Source organism: Salvia hispanica, chromosome 1 (genome assembly GCF_029641045.1).
Source record: "Salvia hispanica isolate PSC_SH4W2 chromosome 1, Shi_PSC_v1, whole genome shotgun sequence".
Lineage (NCBI taxonomy): Eukaryota > Viridiplantae > Streptophyta > Magnoliopsida > Lamiales > Lamiaceae > Salvia > Salvia hispanica.
The window spans coordinates 7,777,358-7,803,005 of NC_142692.1; the positions used below are offsets into that span (position 1 = coordinate 7,777,358).

The 25,648-nt window shown below is 35.2% G+C and overlaps 3 protein-coding genes and 2 pseudogenes across 14 annotated transcripts; 3 read left to right on the plus strand and 2 right to left on the minus strand.

Annotated features, from left to right (window-relative positions):
• Positions 1-732: 732 nt before the first annotated feature.
• LOC125221677 (transcriptional corepressor SEUSS-like) lies at positions 733-8,362 on the plus strand. The gene is made up of 11 exons (XM_048123876.2): positions 733-1,102; positions 1,452-1,523; positions 1,825-2,832; positions 2,943-3,062; positions 3,525-3,573; positions 3,875-4,089; positions 4,177-4,245; positions 4,423-4,520; positions 4,873-4,966; positions 6,609-6,678; positions 6,965-8,362. Exons 2-11 carry the CDS (start codon positions 1,509-1,511, stop codon positions 7,894-7,896), a joined length of 2,670 nt encoding a protein of 889 aa, XP_047979833.2. The 5' UTR covers positions 733-1,102; positions 1,452-1,508; the 3' UTR covers positions 7,897-8,362.
• A 121-nt stretch (positions 8,363-8,483) lies between these two features.
• Positions 8,484-10,694, minus strand: LOC125221680 (uncharacterized; annotated as a pseudogene). The gene is made up of 5 exons (XR_016134501.1): positions 10,529-10,694; positions 10,305-10,419; positions 9,706-9,906; positions 9,401-9,568; positions 8,484-9,112 (listed from the first exon to the last, which is right to left on the minus strand). The product of XR_016134501.1 is annotated as an uncharacterized LOC125221680 (transcript).
• Positions 10,305-14,143, minus strand: LOC125221678 (scarecrow-like protein 1 pseudogene; annotated as a pseudogene). Of its 9 annotated transcripts, none has more exons than XR_016134499.1 (3): positions 13,994-14,135; positions 13,633-13,664; positions 11,069-12,845 (listed from the first exon to the last, which is right to left on the minus strand). The product of XR_016134499.1 is annotated as a scarecrow-like protein 1 pseudogene, transcript variant X9 (transcript). The 9 variants fall into 9 exon arrangements; XR_016134496.1 differs by having other exon boundaries at positions 11,069-12,866; XR_016134497.1 differs by having other exon boundaries at positions 11,069-12,866; positions 13,569-13,664.
• A 4,702-nt stretch (positions 14,144-18,845) lies between these two features.
• On the plus strand, positions 18,846-21,029 carry LOC125220100 (uncharacterized). Of its 2 annotated transcripts, XM_048122236.2 has the most exons (3): positions 18,846-18,998; positions 19,752-19,929; positions 20,172-21,029. In XM_048122236.2, the coding sequence occupies exons 2-3, from the start codon at positions 19,773-19,775 to the stop codon at positions 20,729-20,731; spliced, it is 717 nt and encodes a 238-aa protein (XP_047978193.1). In that variant the 5' UTR covers positions 18,846-18,998; positions 19,752-19,772; the 3' UTR covers positions 20,732-21,029. The 2 variants fall into 2 exon arrangements, with proteins under 2 accessions (XP_047978193.1, XP_047978192.1); XM_048122235.2 differs by lacking the exon at positions 18,846-18,998 and having other exon boundaries at positions 19,562-19,929.
• Positions 21,030-23,220: 2,191 nt separating this feature from the next.
• Positions 23,221-24,712, plus strand: LOC125220101 (uncharacterized). Its single transcript, XM_048122237.2, has 5 exons — positions 23,221-23,508; positions 23,615-23,683; positions 23,779-23,858; positions 23,955-24,157; positions 24,377-24,712. Exons 1-5 carry the CDS (start codon positions 23,354-23,356, stop codon positions 24,563-24,565), a joined length of 696 nt encoding a protein of 231 aa, XP_047978194.1. The 5' UTR covers positions 23,221-23,353; the 3' UTR covers positions 24,566-24,712.
• Positions 24,713-25,648: the final 936 nt, after the last annotated feature.

Sequence of the window (25,648 nt, forward strand, 5' to 3'; positions counted from 1 at the left end):
CCATGTTCCTTCTGCCTCGGTTCTTCCTCTTCGTGCGATACCTCTTCCTCCTTCAACTGTCCATCTGGTGTTGCATTGTCGTGGAGTCCGCATCAACTATATATACACTTCATTAGATATAGCGAGAAAAATGTTTAAATAATCATTACTGAAAAATGTGATACAACTTAGCAGAAGAAAAAGCTTACTAAAAATAAAAAAAATGACTAGTTTTTTTAACAACCAAAAACGAAAAAACTGAGTGAACAAATATACTATGAAATGGATGCAACAAATAAAGGTACGAAAATCAAACCTATCCTTACCTACCGCCGACGATAAATGATTTTACGACAGAATACTCTAACTTGATTTCCCATCCCCGAATAGATAATTGGCACAACTTCATAAACAATTCCTCTTTCTATTCGCCTATGGGATGCCTAAGCTTATATGTAAATTGAATTATTATTTGTTCGTAGATTTTTATTACATTATGATATTACATTGTTTCTTGCTTTTGTGCTTTTATGCTTTTGGCTTCCTTGCATATACTTCAATTTTCTTAAAACTTATTCCTTTGTCTTTATTGAATGGTTTGAGTGTTTTTTGTAAATTTATTGAATGGTTTAAGTTTTTTTATACTCTAAAAAATAGAAATGGATGAGTATATTTTTAATTATGGATTAAATATATTGTAATAATATCCATAGTAAAGAAAAGATGGAGATGAGATGCGAGTTGAATAGTGAGAAAAAAGAATGGAGAAAGAAAGAAACGTGAGAGACAATATTGAATCCGATGTAATACCATTTTGACGTCCGCAATAAAAGCCCCAGCACACACAGATCAAACAACTCTTCTCTCTTCTCTGTTGCATCTCTAAAAAGCTCACTCTATAAAACTCGTGTATTAGATTTTCAGGAGACTTTTTTTGGCAGCTGTTTACTTGCACACTTAAACATACCTCTCTGTATTCTCGATTTCGTGTATTCGGAGGGAAGCTGAATTGATTTATCTGGTTAATTGAACTCTTAAAGAGAGTAAAGAAGTAGTGAGTGTTACTTAATCTCAATTTCGCGGATTTCAGTGACGCTAGCGTTGAAATCGGAATCCTACTTCGGTAAGTCGCTGCTTCATTGCCATGTTTGTTTTCTCGATTTGAATTTTTGTTTCCTATACAATTACTGATCTGTTGGCTGTTTTGCATGCTCTAATAGAGTAATGCGTTGGATCGAGTGATTTTTTTCTGTTCTGACTAGATTTCTAGGGTTTGATGCGCTATCCTTTTCACTGTCGTATATCGTATGTTAGGTTTAATTAGTTCCTCAATACTTTCTTACGCCCATATTTTTCCTTATTTGTTAATTGATTGAGCTCCTTTGATGCAGTAATAATTAGATTTATGCCGTTTACTTGCTATTTTAGGGTTGCTGGTGAGTGACTTGACTTGAATTCACTGCATTTTGCAGGGTTTCATAGGAGTTGATGATAGAGTATGATTAAAATAGAAGAGGAGTGTACTTAGAATGTCCGGCGACAAAGTTAGCCATTCCTAATTTATAGTAGATTTTTAACATTTAGCATTATTTATGAGAAGCAGCCCTCATGCATGAGGCTTATATCCCTGCTCTTTTGATTGTTCTTCATTTTTAGTTGGATAGTAGACCAACATGCTAGCATTAGTCGATTGTATGTCTAAATACTTAGCAAATTGAACTATCTTTCTGACTTTGTACTTGTTGTCGCACTTTACTGTTGCGAATGCTATAAATGTTATTGAGGTGGTGTAAGCTTGGTATCGATATCTTAAGAGTCTTGTAATTTGAAGTGTGTTGATTTCAGCGGAAAATGGTGCCGCAGGGGCCTCCAGCCCCACTTGGTGGAGGCCAGCCAGTTCCACCTTCTTTGTTAAGAGCAAATTCCGGGCTTTTGGGCAGTCAGGGGGGTGGCAATGGCATGCCTTCTCAAAATGCATTTCCATCTCTGGTGTCGCCCCGAAATCAGTTTAATAACATGAACCCGATTGGGAATGTTCCCAATGTGTCTATGCTCCATCAGTCATTTGGAAATGGGGCCCCGCGTTCTGGCCCTGGTATCACCCAGAGAGGGCTTCTTGATGGCGGGGCAGAGTCTGATCCACTTTCTGGCATCGGAAACGGGATGGGATACAATCAGCCTTCCTCATCTTATATGTCTTCACCCATGGCATTGAACCCAAATTCATCCGGTCAAGCTCAAGGCCAGCAGCAGTACTCAAATAATTCAAGCGGCCAAATGTTGATGGACCAGCAACAAGCTCAGCAGATTGATGCTCAGAATTTCCAACATAATCAGCAGCAGTTTTCTGCTCCGAGCAATACCCAACAACAGCAGCAGCAACAGCAATATCAAGGAATGCATGCTGGATTAGGAGGCGGTGGCCATCTTAAGTTGGAACCTCAAGTAACTAATGAGCAAGCACCACAGCAGTTGCAAACTATGCGTAACCTTGGTCCTGTGAAATTGGAACCTCAGCAACTACACAATATGAGAGGCTTGGGTCCTGTCAAGATGGCACCCCAGCAGTCTGACTCGTCTCTGTTTATGCATCAGCAACACCAGCAGCATCACCTCCTGTCAAGACAGTCCTCTCAGGCAGGTGCGGCTGCACAGATTTTGCAACAACAGAGGCTTATGCAAATTCAGCAACATCAACTATTAAAATCCATGCCTCAACAAAGATCCCAGCTGCAATCTCAGTTTCAAAACCAGAATTTGCCTATTAGGCCCCCTGTAAAACCTGTGTATGAGCCTGGAACGTGTGCCAGAAGGCTAACTCATTATATGTACCAGCAGCAACATAGACCTGAAGTAAGAAAATTTGACCGATTTAGTTATTTATTGTTTAGAGAAAGACTTTATATAGTATTTGGGAATCTGGATTAGTTTGACAGAAGAGACTTGCTTCCCTTGTATTGTAGGACAACAGTATTGAGTTCTGGAGGAAATTTGTAGCTGAATATTTTGTACCTAATGCAAAGAAAAAATGGTGTGTCTCAATGTATGGAAGTGGTCGTCAAACTAACGGAGTTTTCCCTCAGGTCTGTTCAATTTTATACTTAATAATGCTACTTTGGGAGGGACTTCCCTTTTTTAGTTTATTCCATTTTTGGTACTATAATAACTATTGCAAATTTGCCAAAATCTTTTTATAGTTTTAGTAGGATTTAGCTATCATATTTAAAAATTTCCCCTATGTTTGCGTATGTCTAATTTGCATACCAAAAGTTCAAGTTTTTACTTACATTGATTTCCTCACTTTTTACTTTTTATGCACTGAAATCTTAATATTTATTGTATAAATATAATTATGAAACATTTTGGAAAATTATCTAAAGATCATAGATTGCTTTTGCAAAAGTAGTCTGTGTTATAACGCAGTTCTTGAAAGTGGTTGCAGACAAAAATATTATTGTTCTACTCCAGTGTTTTTGAGATATTGTTGTTAATGTACTTCATCTTTTAGCCATTGCATGCAATTTAACTATTGGTTTTGGGTGCAGGATATTTGGCATTGTGAAATCTGCAATCGCAGGCCTGGTCGTGGATTCGGTGTGTTTTCTTCATTGTTAGGCAATACTAAAATTATGTTATAGTTTCATACTGTTTCTACAGTTCTTTGCTTGGTGTGGTGTTTGCTTCACTGTTCTTTTACAGTAATCATGATGTTATTGGCTCCAGCTTAGTGCTCCTTTAACTTCTTCAGAATGTCTAATATCCCTATCCTCACCTCCCAGACTGATGGAAAAATAGAACACAACTATCTAGATTCTTGAATTAGAAAATTGCTGTAAGTAGATTAATACTACTATGTATTTATTTGTCAGTTGATGTTGTTTTCTACATCTGCCAGAGGCAACTGCAGAGGTACTGCCCAGACTCTTCAAAATAAAATATGAAAGCGGTACTTTAGAAGAACTCCTATATGTCGACATGCCTCGGGAGTATCAGAATTCTTCTGGCCAAATTGTTCTGGATTATGCAAAAGCGATACAGGAGAGCGTCTTTGAGCAACTTCGCGTTGTTCGAGACGGTCAGCTTCGAATTGTTTTCTCTCCTGACCTTAAGGTTGCTCTACACACAAACAGCTACTGTCTTGTTGTTTTACCTTGAACTGCTATTTGTTTACTCTCTGTTCTCTCAACTAAATGGCAGATATGCTCGTGGGAGTTTTGTGCTCGACGTCATGAAGAGCTTATTCCTAGAAGATTGCTGATTCCCCAGGTTGTCTATATTACATGCCATATTTGAACAAATTTATTACTATGATTGCTAGCTTATTCTGAAATAGTCTGGTTAAGGCTGGATTCTTCATCCATCAGTCCTATTGGCTGATATGCTAAACCAGTGTCTTCATTTTTTACTGTACTATGTATTGACTAGGTTACTATTGAATTGCAGGTTAGTCAACTTGGTGCTGCTGCCCAAAAATGCCAGGCTGCTACCTCAAATACATCCTCCAGCTCATCTGTTTCTGAGCTACAAAATAACTGCAATACGTGAGTTGGAAATACTAATCTCCTAAATCTTGATATGAATGTATGTATTAACTGCAGCTTCGCACATTTACTCCATGTGTTCTGTTTGTATGTTCGGGTGGAAAATAAGTGCTATTTTTTAATTTATTATAGTATGTTTTTCTGTTGCATTGTGGAGTATATAACATAAATGGCTGTATGCTGAAAACCTTAGCCTCTCCCAGACTCTCAATGCTTAAAAAGTCATTTTACAGAGAGCTTCTTTAACTCTTAGGCGGCGGTCCATCTCATGTCAAATGCATTGCAGCTTGCTTTATGATATGGCTGGTTTCTTGATACTGCTATTCATTTGTAAATCCACTTTGCATTCCAGGTTTGTGGCTTCAGCTCGTCAGCTTGCTAAAGCATTGGAAGTTCCACTAGTAAACGATTTAGGATATACCAAGAGATATGTGCGGTGCCTGCAGGTAATGTGGTTTTCTCTTTCATTAGTGTCTTGCTGGGACTGTTTGATAATGGTGATTGAATTTTGAGCACTCAATGATATGCTTATAAAGTACTTAGATTTCATCAGCAAATTAGATTCCTACTTAGTTTGAGGTATAATAATCAGAAGCATATAATTATCGATGGCTCAACATGAAAGGTGTAAGGCACGAGCGAAGGCGCTTGCCTTGCGAACTCCAGGCACAGAAAATAAAACGAAAATGTATGAACATAGTGCAATTTATTGCATGCAAGTCTACTAACAAAGTATTACTATAATTAATGGCCTACTTTAATCCATGATAAGAATGTGAACATGTTGGAACTATAATTTCATTTTCTACGTAGATTTGCAGAAGTTGGTGAAGGTAAAACAAATTACCTGCATTTGATGCATGGAAGCATATGAGTTATAGTGTTACTCAGTTGATTCGAGAGCAATGAGGGAAGAACACAAGTGATTCCATCGATTCTATAGAATTCCGGAATCATGTTGATATAAAAGAGAAATTCCGTTAATTCAAGATGAATACTGAAAAACACTATGAACACAAATCGTTGATTCTTAAAGAAGAATATCGAGAACGAACAAAATAAAACTTAAAACTTTATTAATACTCCACCATCCAAATTTGATGTCCAACAAACCATATATAGGCTGCTATGTGGCCATAAACAAAAGAAACTAATGCATTAGGAATAAATCCTAAATCAAGCAATACACATAAATTAAGTAACAAGAATAATATGATAATAAATTAAATTAACTAAATAATAATCTCATCTCCACCATTTTCCCTTAAATGAGTTGGATTCACCCTCAAATCTAACACCCTCTCATCTCTAGAACATAGGTTCAAGTGCACCTCACATTATGACTTCCATTGTTAGTGCATGTGGACTAAAATAATTTGTGACGGTGAACATCATCACCGATACTCGGGAGAGAAACAAGTGTAATGCACCACTGAAGCATGTCCAACAAGTAAAAACACAACACAGGAGATAAAATCTCATCCTGCAACATAGATGGGCCATCATCGTAAATTGGAGGACCCATGTAGTCAGTTTTATCAAACTAGCATTATCTTCGTCCAAAGTTGCTAAAAGATTTTTTTATAATGAATGTCTCCTTGTCCGAATCATCCCAACGAATAGACCAAGGTGGAACACAATGTTGTAGGTTGCGCTGACAGAGGTGAATTATTTCTTGATGCGTTACCCGCAATACAATAAATATTGAGATAGGAAATTGATTTGATGTAGGAGATCACTGTGAGTGATGTGCGCAGGCTCTCTGGGGAGCTATTGCATAGGAGGATTGTACCAAGACTTTGGATGAATCAAATAATTAATGTTCTCATCTCCATCAGTTTTCAATTAAGGGAAATGTAGATAATTATATATAGACAAACATCCAAACTCTTCTGGCTCTTGCATAAATGCCCGACAATGCATTGCTACAGCTGTGGTTCATTTTCTTTTCTCACCCGTGGATGGCATCTGGCTGATGTTTTCTGATGGAATCACATTCGATAGTGGTGTTAAGTAACATCATTTCATTTGCTGTTTGGCCCTTTAATGATCATTTGGCATATACTTATGTTTCTGATCAAATTGCAGATATCAGAAGTGGTGAATAGCATGAAAGATCTTATAGATTATAGCCGTGGAACTGGAACAGGTCCTATGGGTAAGCTTGAATATTCAATAATCTGATAGTAAATCTGTAAAAATCTGCATTCAAGTCAATACATGAGGGTTAGGTAACTTAGGTTTCCGCTTGTGCTATTTCTGAGTCACTTTCCGTTTCGTTAGTTAATGCCATGAAACCTTCCATTTCTGCTTGATTCTTAATATGCCTTAAATATCCATCAGTTCTAAACTTTCTTGCAGTTAATCGGTCTCCAGTGTTATTATTATCTGTCCTTTTCATTTTATACTACTTTTTTTTTATGAGCAAATTTTTTGTTTTCCAGAGAGCTTGACCAAATTTCCTCAAAGAACAAAAGCTGGGTTTCAAGGTCAACCTCAGCGAAATGAGGGTCAGCAGCAGGAGCAAATGATGGGCCAAAATGCAAGCAATCCTGGACAAGCTGCTGTTATGCAACTTGCTGCTGCTAGTAATGGCATGCCAAGTGTGAGTAACACTACAAACACAGGGCCCACAACTTCTTCTACTGGCAACATTGCCGTGCTGCTTCACCAGAATTCGATCAACTCCCGACATCAAAACCCTGTTTCTAATGCAAACAGTCCCCACGGAGGAGGTATTAGTGTACAGATGCAATCCCCGGGCTCTTCAATCACAATGCGACAATCTCAGTCTGCTCCTTCCCCTTTCCAATCACCTGGACCATCATCTTCTAATAACCCACAGCCATCTCCATATGGTGGTGGTTTATCAGGAGCTCCTGCAAACTCACCAAATGTTTCGATGCAACAACCTTCTCTATCTGGTGACGCAGATGCACATGATTCACAAAGCTCGGTACAGAAAATTATACATGACATGATGATGTCTTCACAGCTTGGAGGGGCTGGCATGATGGGTACAGGAGCAACGAGCGGTGACATGAAAAATGTTAATGGAATGTCGTCAGCAAACAACAGTGCTGCTATGAACGGCATCAACAGTTTGGCAGGTCATGGAGTAGCCACTGGCAACCATTCGATGGGTGGTGTGGGATTTGGGAGCCTCAGCAATGGACATGGCCAATCCACCTTGGCAAATGGGGTCCGATCAGCGGTTGGCAATAACACCATGCCCGTGAATGGCAGATTAGGTTTGCCAATGACACGGGAGCAGAGCTTGAGCCAACAACAAGATTTAGGCAGCCAGTTGCATAATGGAATGGGGACAGTCAATGGGTTCCATGATCTTCAGTTTGACTGGAAATCATCTCCTTGATTGCTTCGACATTCATATGGTATCGGCTGTTTGTGCAGCTTAAGATCATGTCCCTGGTGGTGTTGGGAAAGATGCATATGGGATTTGATCTAACAACATTCTATCCACCCTAAAACTGTGTTGAGGGGAACACTACGAGCAACCTCAACTGACTTCGTAGCAGCTATCCTCTCAGCCGCTTATGCCGTGCTGTGGCTCATCAACTGACTCTTGGCTGTGTGTGAGTGTATATAGTTTGGATTTCCATCTGAGCAAAGGTTATTGTAGAATTTCTCATTACAGTTTTCACCAACCAATTTTCATTTTTCTATACTCTTTATTTTACTAGTTGCAGAAAATGGCATGTTGTAGGTTATTTGAGTTGTAAGTTGTTAGGCAACACCCACCTCAAAATTGAAAGTAAAAACAGTTTGTGGGCAAAGGTTTGGGGGGTTCTTACAGTTATTCTCTTCACCTTCTTTGCTTAGTCATTAATCTTAATGTTGGTCGTTTTTCCTCTTTTTGGTTGCATTTTGCACCTAGTTTAAACAATACATCTCATGCTATGGATTTTGAGAACTGCGAGTGGAATGAGACTTCAGATGAACTAAAACGGCAAAATGAGACTCATATAAACGGACAAAGGGAGTATTCAGTCGGAAACAATCAGTTTATGGATAATAGCAGAATAGCAATGATTTCATAGGATCATACCCTCTATTTCAGAATACAGGAGTCGTAACATCAAGAAAGACACTTTGCATGTACTCTATCAACATATGCAGTTCAACAACATAATTCATAGCAAGTCAGAATGAGTAGTCCTTGAGATCAGCTTTGGACTCGACGATTTCCATGTCACCCTTGCATTCTTCAGCACTTAGGGGAGGGAGCTGCCTCGTCTTCCGTCGCATATTGTGCTTGTGCCATTCACTCTTGAAGTGCTCCCTATACTCCTTTGCATCACCAACAAAAGCAGTGCAGGTGTTGCATTTTTGCTGTTTAACCTCTCCCTCTTCCGAAGAAATTGTTTGCTTCTGCAGTTTTTTGCTCAGTTTAATAACGGGGGCATTAGAGGTAACCTGCGTGCCTGATGATTCCTCCTCCAGATCATCATAGTGATCGACATGTGTATCACTATCCAAATGCACATTCACTGCAAGAGTGTCCAGTCTTCCCTGCAGACTCCCACTAAAGCATCACAATCGCGGAAAAGACCTGGTTCCAGTTCACAAATCTGCCACCAAGAAGAAATAGATTTAGTTAGTTGTCCATGCCAAACAAAGAGCACAAAAATATTACCAATTCACAGTTGTGTGCTACCATACGATATCTAGAATCTTGAATATTCCATAATCGAGCTTTCAGTTACATTATTTTTGACATTATGCTAAGAGAATCATCGATGTTCCTCCTATTACCCTATATCTAATCCACATAGGTAACATTCAGGAGAAACGAGCATTCAACTTTTCGCATGGCTTTGATAGAAGAAAGTGGTTGTAGGTTGAGATATCGGACTTACAACCGACAGCTGACTCCCTGATTCTTCTCTTGAAACAATGGTTGAATTCCAACCACTGATCTTTTCCAGAAGCGATGGCATGTTCTGCTCTGGTACAGTTAATCGCAGTCTCATGGGTGATCGTTTGATAGGATACTGCTTTTGAAGCTCGCGCATGACTTCTAATGCCTGTAAAACATTTGGAAATTGGAACTGTGTTACGCATATGACAGCCGGGTAGTGTAAAAAAGACTAGAAAAAGAAAATAAGGATACACAGGGGTAGGATGTAGTAGAATTCAAAGGAAATGGAAGCCTATAGTGCACCTGTTTCTTGGAGCTGCTATTTGGTTCCACAGCAAAATGTATGTCATGCATTAGCCGCTCGATCATGCTTATGGTGTAAGGTCGTTTAGTTTCAGGGTTATACGTCTTCTGCATAACTATGGTGGCAATATCCCTGAATTGACTAGATAATTGGGAGTCCCTCTCCTTCCCTGCAACTTGCAGCTCTCCTTTCTCCAATATCTGCAGTACAAACAGAACCAATATAAACGGAAACCCTTCAACAACTAAAACCAGCGCACAAAAGCTAACGATCATGTTTGTTCTATTGCACAAAACCCACATGGATTCCATAATTGCATCAATCCACTATTGTGTTCAAACATCACCCCTTTAATTCATGATTCGCAATAGGCTGAATACCATCCTTTCCTATAATTTTCGATCACCTAGACATCTTTACTACTAGTATAACTAAATTACAGCCTATTTTGTTTAATCTATGATCTATAAGATATTACAACTGTGCTATAGAGCCATACAATACACTTATATATAGAGCATGAAAGACGCAGTCAACAAGGAGTCACGGTTGGCAGAGTGAATCGTAATTCCTATCGAGAAACACATAACATACGAACCTCCAAACAAACTTTAGGTTGATCATCCGTCCCAAATGCTTGGACTTAGGTAGAACACCTTTCGAAACATTCGAGTATACGGTGTGTGACTGCAACACAAATATCAGCATTCAAACTACAAACATTAAGTGGAAACCCTCATTTATGCAATCAACACCTAAAACCTCATCAAAAAAGCTACTCATCCTTTTCAAGAATTAGGTTAGTAACAATCGATCATGTACGATAAGAGAGAAAATCCAATTCCATGGCCTAGAGCACCAAATAGCATAAACGCCAAGAGAGGACTTTGTTCTTGTATTTCGAAGCGGTTGGCGTGTTTCTTGAGACGCACGACCTCTTCTGGCCTACAGGCTGCACCAGTGTTGTCGACATATCTATGCCGCTGATCAACGGTGGTCGGTGTACGGTTTTCAGAGTCCTCCAAAAATAAATGAAAACCAATTAAATGAGCTGTTATAAAATTTCAAATTGAGGTGTAAATGTTTTTATGAATATTTCAAATTAATCTGTAATTTTTATTTTTTGCCAGTGCATTACAAGAACATCACTGCTTGATGATAGGATCCTTTAAAGACGCATATGCATTTTGTGTTTCATTAACCATATACAGGTTATGATTTTGTTATTGTTGGATAAACTTGTTAAGCCAGCAAATGCTACTATTACTGATGATTTCATAAAGTAATCTCAATTTCCATTACAACTAGTATGTGATTGTGAGTGTTTAAACTATGAAATTTTGGTCAATGATGAACTGCATCAACAGTTAAAACAAATACTCCACATAAAGAGAATGATGGAAGAGTTTTGTGTTTGAGATGTTTCCACAACTGAAGCCCAAACCTATCATTACAAATATGCCATCAAACCTTTGGATATCTCGGCGAATATTCATCAGGTCCACGCCGAGCTGAGGATCAACATCTTGTCCTCCCACCCGAAATGGAGCGTGCCCGTCTCTCGCTTAACCTTGTACCGGTCCGAGTATTGTTTTATGAGCTTCTGGATCTCACCGTACACGTTCCCACTGATCGGCCGCGGGTTGAAACCAGCCATGCTCATCCTCGCTTTCCATTTCCCGGCTACCTCATACCGCTCTATCCTCTCTTCTCCTTCACATGCAACGACGTTGATGATATCACGAGCCAGACAGTGCTTCTCCACGTTTATCCGGTCCTGGTTGTCCCTTCCAAGAGTAGCGTCAAGAGATGCAAACACTGCAGAGTAGTAATTATACGCCTCAGCGAATCTCAACAAGAACGGGCTGGTGTTTGTGTTCACATCCTGCTCGACTAGAGTGACAAGCTTTGGTCTCAAGCTCTTAACCATCCGGAGCAGCTGGTCTCGGAGGTTCGTAGTTGACACACTCTCGTCAGGCAGGTGGTGGAGCTGAAAGGCGAAGTTCACGACCAATGCTTCGCCTGGCTGGCAGCCCAGCATTGATGGGGAAACCAGAGCCGTTTCTGCAGCCACAGCGTGGAACTCGAACGAGAGCTGCAAGTCTTTGGCGTGCTGCATGAGCCTCTCCCCTATTATATTCAGCCCTCCTACGCTGCGCTGGACTGATTCCGGGTCGTCCACGCCCGTCAATCGCACATGAGGCCGTTTACCAGGAGTCTCGGCCAGTGTCTGCAGCAGTGTATAATACTGACTCCCTTGGTTGATATCAAAGTCGATAATGTGGACTCGCGTTTCGTATCTACACGTCTCCAGTATCGCTCCATTTGCAGCCATGAAACCAAATCTGAAGCACGGGCACGCCTCAAAGAGGACTTGCATTGCAGAAAGCCGGTCAGATGAGGGCGGGCTTTTGCATTTCAAAGCTTTGTAAATACCTCTTCCAGATGTGGCCATTCGAGCCACCAGTGCCTCCACCATGTAAGCTGCAATTCGATCAGACGGTTCTCCCTGGATAGAGACCCTCTGCCGGAGAACATCTATCATCTGCGACGCCTCATGGCAGTACCCGTTCTGGATTGCAGCAGCACACTCAAAAAGCAAGCTCTTTGGAGTAGTGAATGATAACTCCCTAGGGGTACTTATGATGCTAAGAACGGATTCTGAAGACAAAGATTCCATCGTTGAGTCGTGATGTAAGGCATAACATGTGGTGTCGGACAACCCACCTCCAATTTCCATACTCAGGTTGTCATCATTGGCAGCATTATCATCAAGAAGAACCTTCTCGAGTTCTTGAAGCTTTAGTTTCATCTTGTCACTGTCGTAGCCAACCACGTCTTGACTTTCACTATCCAATTCATATTCAAGTTCACCACTCGAAGATTGAGTGGTACACGTAGCATCCGAGCCAAACATGGACATTGATGTTTCAGAGGTGATATCCGCATCCTTCACCGAGCAACACCCATGGCTTCCCATAACTGCAGCAGGTCTTACTAAAGGCATCCTTAACTTCAAGATTGTTGTTGAAATAGCAAAACAGTATTCAAGAGCAAAACACCCGACAGAGGACAGACCACCGGCACCAATAAGTTGGCAGATCTTCGTTCCGATAACTTAAAGCCTCGTGTTCAAAAGCTGGCAAGATCTTATTAGTTCCTTTATTTGGATGATAAAAGAAAAGGAAGAACAAGTTAGCTGAACAGAATCAAGCATCATTGTACATCTAAACATCTATTATAGATTCAAAAGAGGACTAGGGGTGATCGTCCCACTTTGTTTTCGACCTAAAGAAGTAGCAACGCTTCAACAAAGCTCAAGCATGATGAATATTGAATATGCATGTACTATGTAGCAAGGTAAGGCAAATAGATTATAGATTGACTAAAACATGATTTGCCTTCCCTCTCCATATGCATTCTTCAACTATGGTTTACTCAGTTATGAAAATCTTGACAAGTCTCGACATTTTCGTGCTACAGTCTACACAGTTCTTTCCAGCAAGCAGATCAATTCATCTATCCTAAAACAACATCTAAAATAAGGATTGACAAGAGTTTTACCAAGGGATTAAGCTAAACAATGTCAAATTACTGCATAAATCATAATTCGTGCTTCTAAGCTCGTTTTTCGATATGTTGTGCCACAACTTCTATCACTATCCAATCCATAACTAACCATTGAACTCTGAGAAGGAAAACTCATATGCTAAGATAAACAACACACAAAAAAGTTGTAAAAAATTCTTCACAGCACAGAATGAAAGAACCTTTTTCCTTTCCTTGCTTTAATCAACAAAAAAATTCCCACCATTTCTTATCCACAAACAGAATCTCAAAGCTCAACCTAAACAACGATTACCTCAAAATCACCTCCATCAAAAAAGGGCCACATAAATCAGAAACAAAAGATTAATTCATTTCACCTGCTAAATCAAGAAAATCCCACAAATCAAATCTGCAAATTTAAGAAACAGATATATTCAAATTGGGTTTGAGGGGAAAACAGCTTCTGGGGTTTTGACCACTGATAAGTTGTGAGGCAATACAAATATATAATCTTGGGGTGATATGTTTTTACATTATAAAATTTGCAGTTTGTCAGAACAAATCAAAAGTCCAATTTATACTTATAATCAAGAATTTGTAACAACCCTTCAAAAAGAGGGCTATGCAATCCAAACCTTCCTTAAAGATTGTTTTTTTTTTTTTCAAAATCAAGGCAGAACATTCCAATGCAAAAGTTAAAAGTATACTGAAAATCCAAGAAAGCAAATGAGAACTTACCTCCACTATTCCATCTCCTTTTCAGAACCTTCCATTAATTTAAATGAAAATAAATTCCTTTGTTAGCACTCCTAATTGTTCTGCTTTTGCCCTCTATCCTTAGTTTAATCTCTGACTTAGACTCGTTCATTTGTTGGATTAGTAAAGTGTCTATAGTGCGTATATATTTATGTCATGTTTTGTGTTTTTGGGTAAATTTATCAAGATTTTTTTAATATTTTGGCATTCGTCAGCTTAACTAACATACAATAGGTAAACCCGTAATACGTAAAATAATGCAGCTGAGCAAAAATAAAATATAAAATAAAGTTAAGAAGATAAAATCTACGGATTATCATATTTATAAAGACAAAAGACAATTTATTTTAGAATTTCCTAAAAGAATCCTAAACTATTTTATTTGCTATTGCTTAAGTTCGGCATTATCTACAAGGCAGAGGACTCACGTTAACGTGTCATATTCTATTGGTGGGGAAAAGACAATGGGGAATAGACAGATTAATTAATTAATTTGTGTATTTTACATTTTTTTTTTGTCTAATCTTAATTTTTTAAGTCATTTTCCTTTTTCCCGTAATTTAATGTTGAGGATGCGTGATTGGTCTTATTCTCAATCGCGTTTTTAAAAGTACGAATTAGATTTATTTTTTTTATTTATGAATTAATGAATTTTTTAAAAATTAATTGATTCTTGAAATACTTAATTTTGTACTCGCTCTATTCCATTTTAATAGAGACATTTCTTTTCAGCAAAGAGATTAAGAAATAGATACGTGAAGTGAAGAAAATAAAGTAAGAGATAATAAAGTATGAGAGAGTGTGTATTGCTTTTTGCAAACTATAGAAGACTCTATCTATTATGTTAGAATGTCCCAAAAAAGGAATACGATTCTACTAACATGAAACGAATAAGTATATTTTATAATCTATACAATATATAAAAGGGGAGTTTTGGGGTATTTAGGGAAATATACATTTAAAATAGATATTATTATTTAAATAAAACTGTACAATTACTTGGTAGTTAAATTAGTGGATAATTATTTAAAGTTAGTGGGGAGTTATTTGAAGTTAGTGGGGGAGTTAATGGGTGGTTATTTATATTTACCAATTAAGAAAACTTTGAAAACAAGTGTTTGATAGAAGGAACAGAGATCTTACCGGATCAGCTCATTTTGCAGCTATGGCCTCTGATATCTTTCTCTTCTGCTCCGCAGATTTGGGCTCTCTTGCTTCCATTTGGTCTAGGCAAGCTTTTTCTTTTTTCTACACTCTGCTGCAATTGCTGCTAGAGCTCTATATCCAAGATCTTGTACAAGCCCCATTGCAATTGTTCCTCCCCTTTTAGACCCTTCCATGCAGTCTCTACAATTAGGTTTTGTCCGCTATAATAGCACGTGATTTTAATTTTAAAGTTAATGTAGTGTATAATTTTTTGAAAAAAAGTGATGAATAATTATCCATTGTGTTTAATTTTTTATTGTAGAGAATTTTATCTTTCTATTCCATGATTTAATGTTTATACATTATATTATGTGATTTGTTTTAAAATTTATTATGCTTCAATGTTGATTTGTATAGATTTTTTATTCTCATATAACTAAAATTGTTGCTCATATTGTTCATTGTTAATATTAATTCTAATTTTATTTAATTAATTAAAAATTTTGTATTAAAAATACATTAATACGTATATAGCATATTTGTGATACTAGTTATTCTTAAAACGTAACTTTTTTTTAATGTTTTAATTAAAAGGTGGGGATGAATCATACACTCATGTTACGGATTAATTGAAAATAGGCCAGTTGGGTTGGAACTTTATCACATTAATTTGAAATTGTTAATCATAATTCTTAACGTTCGAACTTAATTTGAGCTAGCTCGGTGGACTAAATGAGCCAAAAGCTAAATCACACACTGAAATTAAGGTCTAAAAGGTCCCCTATAATTGCATCACACGTTTGTCATTCTTAATTAATTATGTTGCCTATGTCTCTTTTCATTTTCATGAAACGTGTATGCCACTTTTTATTTCCATGTTCTTTTACTAGAAAGATTACTTTTATTTATATAATTGCAGTAAACGAATTTTTTGATGCTTTGATTAAATAAATTGTAAATCTTGTCCTTCTTATGCTTTACTTAAATAAATTGTAAATAAACGTGTATGCCACTTTTTATCTTAGCTAATCAATAGTGTAACATAGTTTAATTGGTAAATCATTATAAATTGTAAATCTTGTCCTTGATGGGCTGAATTACATAAATGGGCTGAAAAGCCCATTATTATTTAGGACTATTGATGTAAATAAAAGATAAAGCATGTTGGTAAGTCTTTGAAGAATAATTTTGGTACTAACTACTAACCAATTAAACCTCCTCAAACATATTGTATTTGTTTTCTTTATAAAAGATCATTAACCCAATGAATTAACAAGAATGGCGGCGTAATAGGATCAACCAATTTTAATTTCGTACCCGTAATCATGAATATTGATGAATCAGTCTTTCTTCATTTATCAATATTACTGTTTGAATAATAATAATTAAATACTTTATTATTGACAATAACTTCCGAATTGAACCCCAAATCCCCAACCATGAATTCATTCAATAATAAAAGTGACGAATCTATCGTAAATCTTCACAAGAATGAAAATGGTTCCTAATTTTTAGTTTAAAATAAAATTGTTAGTATTTTATTCAGTCCGATCAACATTTTATTCACGTGGAATTAATATCCTTTTGCTGCAATAACAAACTAAATGATTGTTTCCTACTAATTTAAATTACCTTACCTACAAATGATGCATAAAAGAAAATAGACTCGTCCAAAAATTTCTGATTTTGCCTAATCATTTCATGACATCTAGATCCATAATATAATGACATAAAAGTTAGCTAAAGTGTCACAATCTTAATTCCAAATACTCCACCTTAAAATGAGAATGAAATGATATTGTTAACTGATAAGGATTGGCAATCTATTGGAATTAAGGAATGATAGATACAAAAATTCAACTAACTACGTATAGTTAATTTTCTTAATTAATTAACTAAACGTAATTACTTTTTAATCAAAATTAAATAGGGGTTGGTATTAACTGAATTTCAACAAGAAAAGTCTGTCCCTCCATTTAAACCCTTACATTCTATATATATGGATTACTTCTTTTGAAAATTTCTTACTTTTTGTATTTAGTTTTTGTGGTGGATGACACGCAACCTTTTGGTTGAATTAAGTGATTCATTTGATTGTAAAAAGGACTGCTGATTAAGTGTTAATCATCAGCTAATTTATTTTTAAAAAATGTTTGCTTCGATAAGTGGAATAAATATTTTTTTTCAAACAGATCTGACAGTAATTAAAATTGTTATTAGGAAACTAGCTTTATATTTTTATTTAGTATATAATAGTATTAGTGTTTATTTTCCTAATAATATTTGGAAAATAAAAGTTATTGAATAGGCACATTGCCCCATTCACACACATAAATAACTAATGTGAATCGTGAGAAGTTGGTAATATTAGAGTTGAATATGGTAGAGTGTTGGGTCAAAGTTTGTTTGTCGAGGTTTAAGTTTATGAGAGTGCATTTTCTAAAATGGATTTCTTGTGGAAATATGAGATAATTAAAATAATTTGGATCAATTAATTAAGGTACTGTTATTATTTTTTACCTTTTCAAGTATTCCAAACCTTTGTATCCGGCACCATCCTTTTCTTTTATCCTTTTCCCAGCCTTGCTTAATTAGGTATTCTTTTTTTCCTTATCCAATTTCTATGCAAATTTATTCATTTTTTACTAACTGAGATCCATTTTTCATGCTTGTGGAATATACGTTGTAGCCATGAAGTTACAGTCTTGATAGGTTGCTGCATTCTCTATTTAATTTATTATCTCTATAACATTTTTTCTAGTTGATATGACATCTGAGAGATCTTGAGCACCATATATATGACCAAATTGGAGCATTTTTTTTAATCTCTAACACTTTTATAGAAGATCCCTTTCAAGTGTAACAAATGACTAGCTCCCTCCCCAAAAAATAAAAAATAAATAAAAAATTCTACCATCTTAAAAGAATTTAGGCACCTAACTGAAATATTATGAAGTTTACATAATATTACTAGTAGTTTTTCATGCCAAGATTATGAATGTTCAAATCCAATACAATCAAATTGGAATAAAAAAATTCAGAGCGGTTCTTGATTAGACAGTGGCACATACATATTGCCACAGTTTTGATTAAGGTTTAGACACTGATTTTGCACCCACCATTTTTGAGATGGCTTGTGCTCTTAGATAAACTAGATTTGATGTGAATGGATGAACTATTTTTGAGGATGCCTTTGGAGATTAATTTCGTGGGGTAGGGAATAATCAGTCAGTTAAGAAATCATTTTTTTTAAAGTTTTCTTGCTTAATTTGTTTCTTTCTAAGTTTTCTTTTGACTTGTCATCTGCATGGACAGTACACTTATTTCAACTCTAAAGCCACTATTTTACAAATCTTATTTTTTCTAATATATATGCATTAATCACTGATAAATTGGAAAGTCGATTATAGGAGAATATTAATCCTTAAAAATAATATTTTACCTAACTAATATTGAGAAACGTGAAAATCTCAGCTTGCAAAAAAGAAACGAAAATCTAGTTAGTTAAGAGCAAAGGAAAATTCTGAGATTTATTGTTTGTTCTAAAAATTAAATTATTTTGTGTATGGAGACTAATAAATTTATTAATATAAAATTGTGAAGTGTATCGATAGTTAAAAGAAACATGGAGAGGCCACCAACCATTGCAATAATTATATAACAAGATATTCAATTCTGCCTGCTTGAAACATTATATAGCTTAATATTTTGACAATCTAGCTTCAAAGAGAAATTCTTCAGACTTCCTTTTCTTCTGATCAATCGATCTTTCTAATTAAGAGAAAATCTTTCGAGGTTTTCAGTCTCTCATCATTTAGGTTTTCCTTCTTGATCATCCAAGGTAATATATACATTCTTCCTCTGTATGAATTAAATTTTCATTCTATATTGTTTAATTATTGAATGTGTTTGATCCCAAGTTTTGCAATAATCCCCAGTTTTCTCTATGTATAACCCCATAATGTTACCACTTATAACCATCTTATTTTGTTGGTTTCTCGTTTTGGATTTTACACTAATTTGCACCACTAAGTAAATCTTGAGGGTAATGATCATGGTGTAGTTCAGCAATTACTGATATTGGTAAAAAAAAACAATTTAATTTTTTTTTTTTGTATTTTAATAATTTATAACCAAACATTACTTAAATGAAAGTTAGAATTTTATGAAAACATGCATGTTTATAGTATAACATTATAAGTGTAAAACGTTACATTTCTTTAGAACTTAGAAGGTATGTAAAATGTAAGATCAAACTTGTATAGTCATATGTATGTGTAATAATAATAATAATTTATTATTATTATTATTAATATCTTATCATGTGTTTTTTGACAAGCAATCTCAGTAACAATAGGACACTTGTCACTAATTACCACAATTTAATATTCAAGGGGCATTATTAAAACTAAGACCGATCGAATTGTAGTTTTCTTTAATTTCCTTTCTCATCAAAACTATGTGTAAAATTCCATTTTGTGGGGCAAAACCAAGTAGTATTTCATGATTTCATCAGTTGATGCATATCTTCTTCTTTTCTACATTCTGGAGATTTCCTTTTTCTGATATTCTGAAAAAATTTTGATAATATTAGATATAAAGAGCTGAAATTTCCATGGATGAAACTAGATGTCGTGGCTCAAACGATGATCCAAGAACTTGCCCTCGAGGCCACTGGAGGCCTGCAGAAGACGAAAAACTCCGGCAGCTAGTCGAAAAATATGGCCCTCAAAATTGGAATTCCATTGCTGAAAAACTTCAAGGAAGATCAGGTAATAACCTTATACTCCATATATATATATATATATATGATAAATTTATCTTGAAATAATTTATATTTGTAACTACATATTTCTAGATTAGGCTCCATCAGTTACTTGGTAGGAGAAATCAAGTTCCCTTTCAATTCTTCTAGAATCTGCCACCAAACCCTAAAAAATAAATCTTTTTTTATAACATTGTTTTTTTTTTTTTCAAAGAATAGATTTTGATCATTGATAAGTATGATGCGTAGGTAAGAGTTGCAGACTGAGATGGTTTAATCAGCTTGATCCAAGAATAAACCGAAGGCCGTTCTCGGAGGAAGATGAAGAAAGGCTGCTTGCAGCTCATAGACTACATGGAAACAAATGGGCTTTAATTTCAAGGCTTTTTCCTGGTAGAACTGATAATGCTGTAAAAAACCATTGGCATGTTATTATGGCAAGAACACAAAGACAAAAATCCAAGCTTTCTACCAAGATTTTTAGAGCCCATCATCAAGATCATAATGCAAGGCTTCAAGAGGAGTATGGATCCAAAATCAGCTTCCAAAATGGTGGAATCAATTTTGATGATTCACAAAGGAAAAGTGATGACAAAATCTTTCCTTTGTCTTCCTTCTCTGGCTGGCCTAATCACTTGTCATCTTGCTCTTCTGATCTATGTGGAAGAAGAAGAGGTTATAATCATCAAAGCAATTTCTCCATATTTAGTCCCTACCGTTTTGGGAAGACGAGGACGAGCGAGGAGAAATCCATCGAGAAGATAGACGTTCCGTTCATAGATTTTCTTGGTGTGGGAATATCCTCTTGATCAATATTTATGCTATCAATTTTATTAGGGTTATATTGTGCTGTGTTCTTTGCATAGATATGCATGGTGGTGTGCGATGTAGGTATTGATGGTTGGGGTATTTTTGTGTAGCAAAAATCTTGTTAAGTTGATTAATACCTTACGAATTTTTTAATTAGGGCATTTATAATTGTAGGGTTTGGATTAATTTTGGTCTAGTTTTGAATTTTGATAATATATTTGGGGAAGATTTAATATCTTTTGTATGATTGTTTCAAACCTTTGAAGTTATTTGGGGAAGATTTAATTTTCTATTGTATGATTTCATTTTGCCATTTCGTCTGATTCTATATATGTTTTGAGTGGACGAGGAATCACACATGAAAGAAGCCTATCTTGATTTAATTAATTTGATGCATACATTATACATGATGAGTATGAAAAAATTTTACTCCAATTTTTGTAATTTAATGGGTTATAATTAATATATAAATGTAATTATGTAACCTTAATTAAAAGAAACAATGTCTCTTCAAACAACAAAAAAGCTCAAATTTCTTCATCATGTTGTATACTAATATCTTTGCATGACATGCATTTTACCTAACGAAAATAATTGAGATTAATATTTGTGTTTGAATGAAAGTAACATAGGGCTCGACCAGTAACATAAATTGAGATCCCGATTCCCAACTACCCTTTTTCTATCATGTTGTGTTCTAATAAAGCCCATTTTCAATAAATGACATAGGTTAATTAAATTGGTCTGCCACAAATCAGGAGTCCAAAAGAGTCACTTAAAAAATCATTAATTGGAGGCGTACATAATTCATTTCTTTACACTCCTAGACCCTAGTCCTACTAATTGGACTACCCATAAAACAAAAAATGGGATTTATCGAAGGAAAATTAATTCCTGTCATATGTTATAGCACCTCATTATAGTCCCTCGTAACATTGGATAAGGACAGTCGATCGGTATATTTTCTAACGGAATCTCCGACAGATAAAATGCATCGGTGAAATAGGACGTGAGATCATTGTTAGATTTGCAGACGAAACTTGGCGTCGGTGAAATCGCAATCCATCATTTATTTGGCAGCTTTCCCTAAATTTTCTTTATTAGTCTTCATTCTTCAAGTACAAATAAAAACGTGTCAATATTGTGTTTGTTCCTCCACGCTTCTTTGGATAAAAAGTGATGTGTATTTAAGTCGTCCTTTGTTTGTCTTAGGATGACATTCTATTCAAATTATACGGTTGCTTGAAATTAAATAATTTGAAAGCTTTGATTGATTAGTTAGGTTACTTAAAGTTAGAGGATTGATACACTGAGCGTTCCTAGTGAGCGCCTAGCACGTTTCATTATTTTTTAAAAAATTAATTGCTCTCTCCGTTTACCTACATATACGCTCTTTTTCAAGTTTTACTCTCCTAAAATTTTGCATGAGCCCTGAACATTTACTGCAAAATTTAAAAAATCTCTCTACTAATTCCTCAAAATCTCATTATAGTCCAATCCAATTATTCAACAATGAATTCTCTCAGAAATTTTCAAATTATTTATCAAGATTCAACAACTATTTATCGATTTCACCCAAACCCAGAAGGTCATAATCACTATCTCCTCAGATTTGGGCATTAAAAAGGAAAATGAAAATTTTCCCTAAAAATTGTGCCTTCCGCGCGATTGGCGGTAGTATCAAATAAATTGGATGATTGGATCCTTTTCTAGTCATTCATTTCCGGCGTTATTATCAACTTCATCGAAGTGGGTTAGAATTATATAGCATTATTTGGCATACATGCGTTATACTGGATAAATTAAACATTTGTATTATAATCTCATATCGAATTCGGCTAATGTCAAGTTTAATTCAAAATGCCTAGGAAATACAGACACAATTTTTTAATACTCCATCTATGGTAGTAGCTAGTTTAATTCATACTCCAGACATGTCATTTGGTTGACCAAATTAAAAATTATATAACCCAGAAATAGTAGCTTTAGAATTAAGCAACTCAATACTGCCTCTGCCTCTGCCTCCAATGTTCATCATCATCTGCGGAATAAACTCCGTAAACAAAGTATACTAAATAAGTAGTATTATTTTCTTTTAAAAAATTATATCAACAATTGCATGGTTGATAAATGCAAATTAATCCACGTCAGCAATTCGTTATCATGCCTAACTTCTGATATTACTCAAAGTCTCAAACAATCTTTCATTGACTCCAAGCCTCCGTTGAGATTGGAAAGTTGGGATACCAGCTTCTTATGCACTAACAGAAGCGTAGAATAAGTCTTTATTATCATTAATTTTATTTAAAATATTTCATATTGCTACGTGATAGATATTAGATATATATTTATACGACCTTCAACCAAATTACCCAAGAATTGACTTTTCTCATGAACAAAATGAAGAAAAGTCAGGTTGAAGCAGGTTGGAAAACAAGAATATTAAGAAACGAGATTTCTTGTCCAACACTAAGCGCGTATACTCACATCCATTTCTTCTTCTTCTTCGTCTCCTATAAAATTCTACCACATGTCTTCGCAAAATTAATTATTCTATCACAGTTAACAACATTCAAAATCAATCATCAACGACGTAACTATTTAAAATTCGATCATAAAACATGTCTGCAATATCCAATTCTCTCATTGCCTTCAGATTTCTCCCTGCTCCACATTTTCAGCCCTCCAAAACTCGGAATTTGGTATCCTTATCTTCTTCACGCCTTGCTATTCGTTATGATCAAACGAGATCGAAACAGCATCATGCAAGTTCAAGGTATGTACAGTAAATGTTAACATTATTGGATGATCAATAGATATTATTATTAATTTTCCTTATGTAGTTAATTAATTTTCCTTAATTATACTCCATATATTTTCAGGAGATTTATCGTACGCAGCGTTATTCAACCGGGAGTTCCGCCGCCCTCCGAGCCTCCTTTCAATTTCATGTACGTGTCAAATTTAATTTTTTAACAATCATTATTTTATTTATTTATAAAATTTGTGGTTAAATAATTCTATTAAATAAATTAACTCCATGCAGAAAATGGATTTTGGGCGTAGCTATAACAGTGGTTCTACCTTTCTTTAGCGGTAAATGGACATCGCTTCTCAAAATTAAAAGTAAGTTATACATATTATAATAGGAATAATAAGTTTCTTTTCACATCATTAATTTTCTTGTTAATTAAATATTCCTATGTGTGGATGAATTTTCAGATGAAGTGGAGATGGCTGTGGAGATGGCGGAGGAAATAGTCGAGGCGGTGGAGAAGGTCGCGGAGGGGGTGGAGAAGGCAGCCGAGCACTTGGCGGAGGAGCTTCCCGAGGGCGGAGGGCTCAGAAAAGCAGTGGATTTTGTTGAGCATGTGGCTGAAATAGCTAATAAGGATGCTCATAAACTTGGAGACTTCATAGATAAGGTATACTATTAATTAATCTAGTTTAATCAACATATAATATAATTAAACTTGGAAGTAAAATAATTGGTTCCAAATATTGAAAAATAGACATTTTCTTCATTTGGAAATGGTACATATAGTGTATTTGATGGAAATGGGACAAACCTTAACTAGAGCAATAAAATTCCAAATGTGGTTACTGTATATTTTGTTGATTAGTAGTAATTTATTTATATGAAGGTTCAAGAAGTGGAGGAAAAGGTAGAGGATTATGTGGAGTGTGTGGTTGAGGGTGCCATCAACCATGGGCATCACAATGAAGATAATCAAGAAAATGGAGCACAAAATGAGGAAGAAGATAAGACCCAACTCCAAGACCCAGCCAAAGAAGAAGAAGAAGAAGTCGATGACACAAGCAAACTTAATTAATGTAATTAAAGTGTAGCGTAAATCTTAAGTACAAAAGTGTACAATTACATATTGTGCTATATTTCTTAATTCTTTTCGATGTATATCCTTTAAAATATTGGGTTCACTAATATTTAGTTTTTTTTTTTTAATTATGAGCACAATTTATATGTAAAAGTGTTAAAAAATAGATGATTATATCCATGCAATTTGTGAATTTGGTACAAAATTAGATAACTACCACAGCACATCCACTTAATTAATTGTTTAGACTATAAAAGAGTGGAATGTAATTAAATGCAAACTTACAAACAACTGTTAATAAATGTCAACAGAAGACAAAATAACATCAATATAAAATTTCAATACAATTTCAATGGTTGAGTACCCTGTGTTGACATTGCGTTGATATTGTGTTGATATTGTATTAACATGTGTAGACATCAAAATCTTGAAATTTTATACTGTGTTTACATTGTGTTGACACTATTTTAAAAAGTTTGGAGTTTATACAATATATGAGTTTGCATTTTATTATTATTTTATGGTACTATGGAATTAATTTTGTATTTAACATTTAGTTTAATTTGGAGTTGAACTAACTAAATCTTAAGAAAGAAGATTAATACAATTTCCACTTGAGTAACAGTAAAAATAAGCTGAATTTATATGGATAAAATTTCCTTTGAACGGTAGCTTTGACTTCAATACCTACCTAAATCGAACATGATTCACTAAATCAACACCCATTTAAATGTGATAATATAATACAGTATAATATATATCTAATAACATTTGGGCATAAAAAACACATGGTATTGGGAAAAGAGAAGCAGGCCAGCTTGGACAATTTATAAAAAAATGACTTACTAATTGAATATTTCCAAATTATAAATTACAAGTAGATAATATTGATTGAATATTCTATGGTGGCTAAAGATACCTTTTCATTTCACCCATCAGATTTGGACGTTATTATCTAGATTCAAATATAATAATATTAAAATTATTTTCAAGGAGAAAAAGAAATCAGACTGATATTAATAAACATTTTAACTTCTCCTGTAACAAATAATAGACCAAATTAACGTTGAGAAGTCAAAA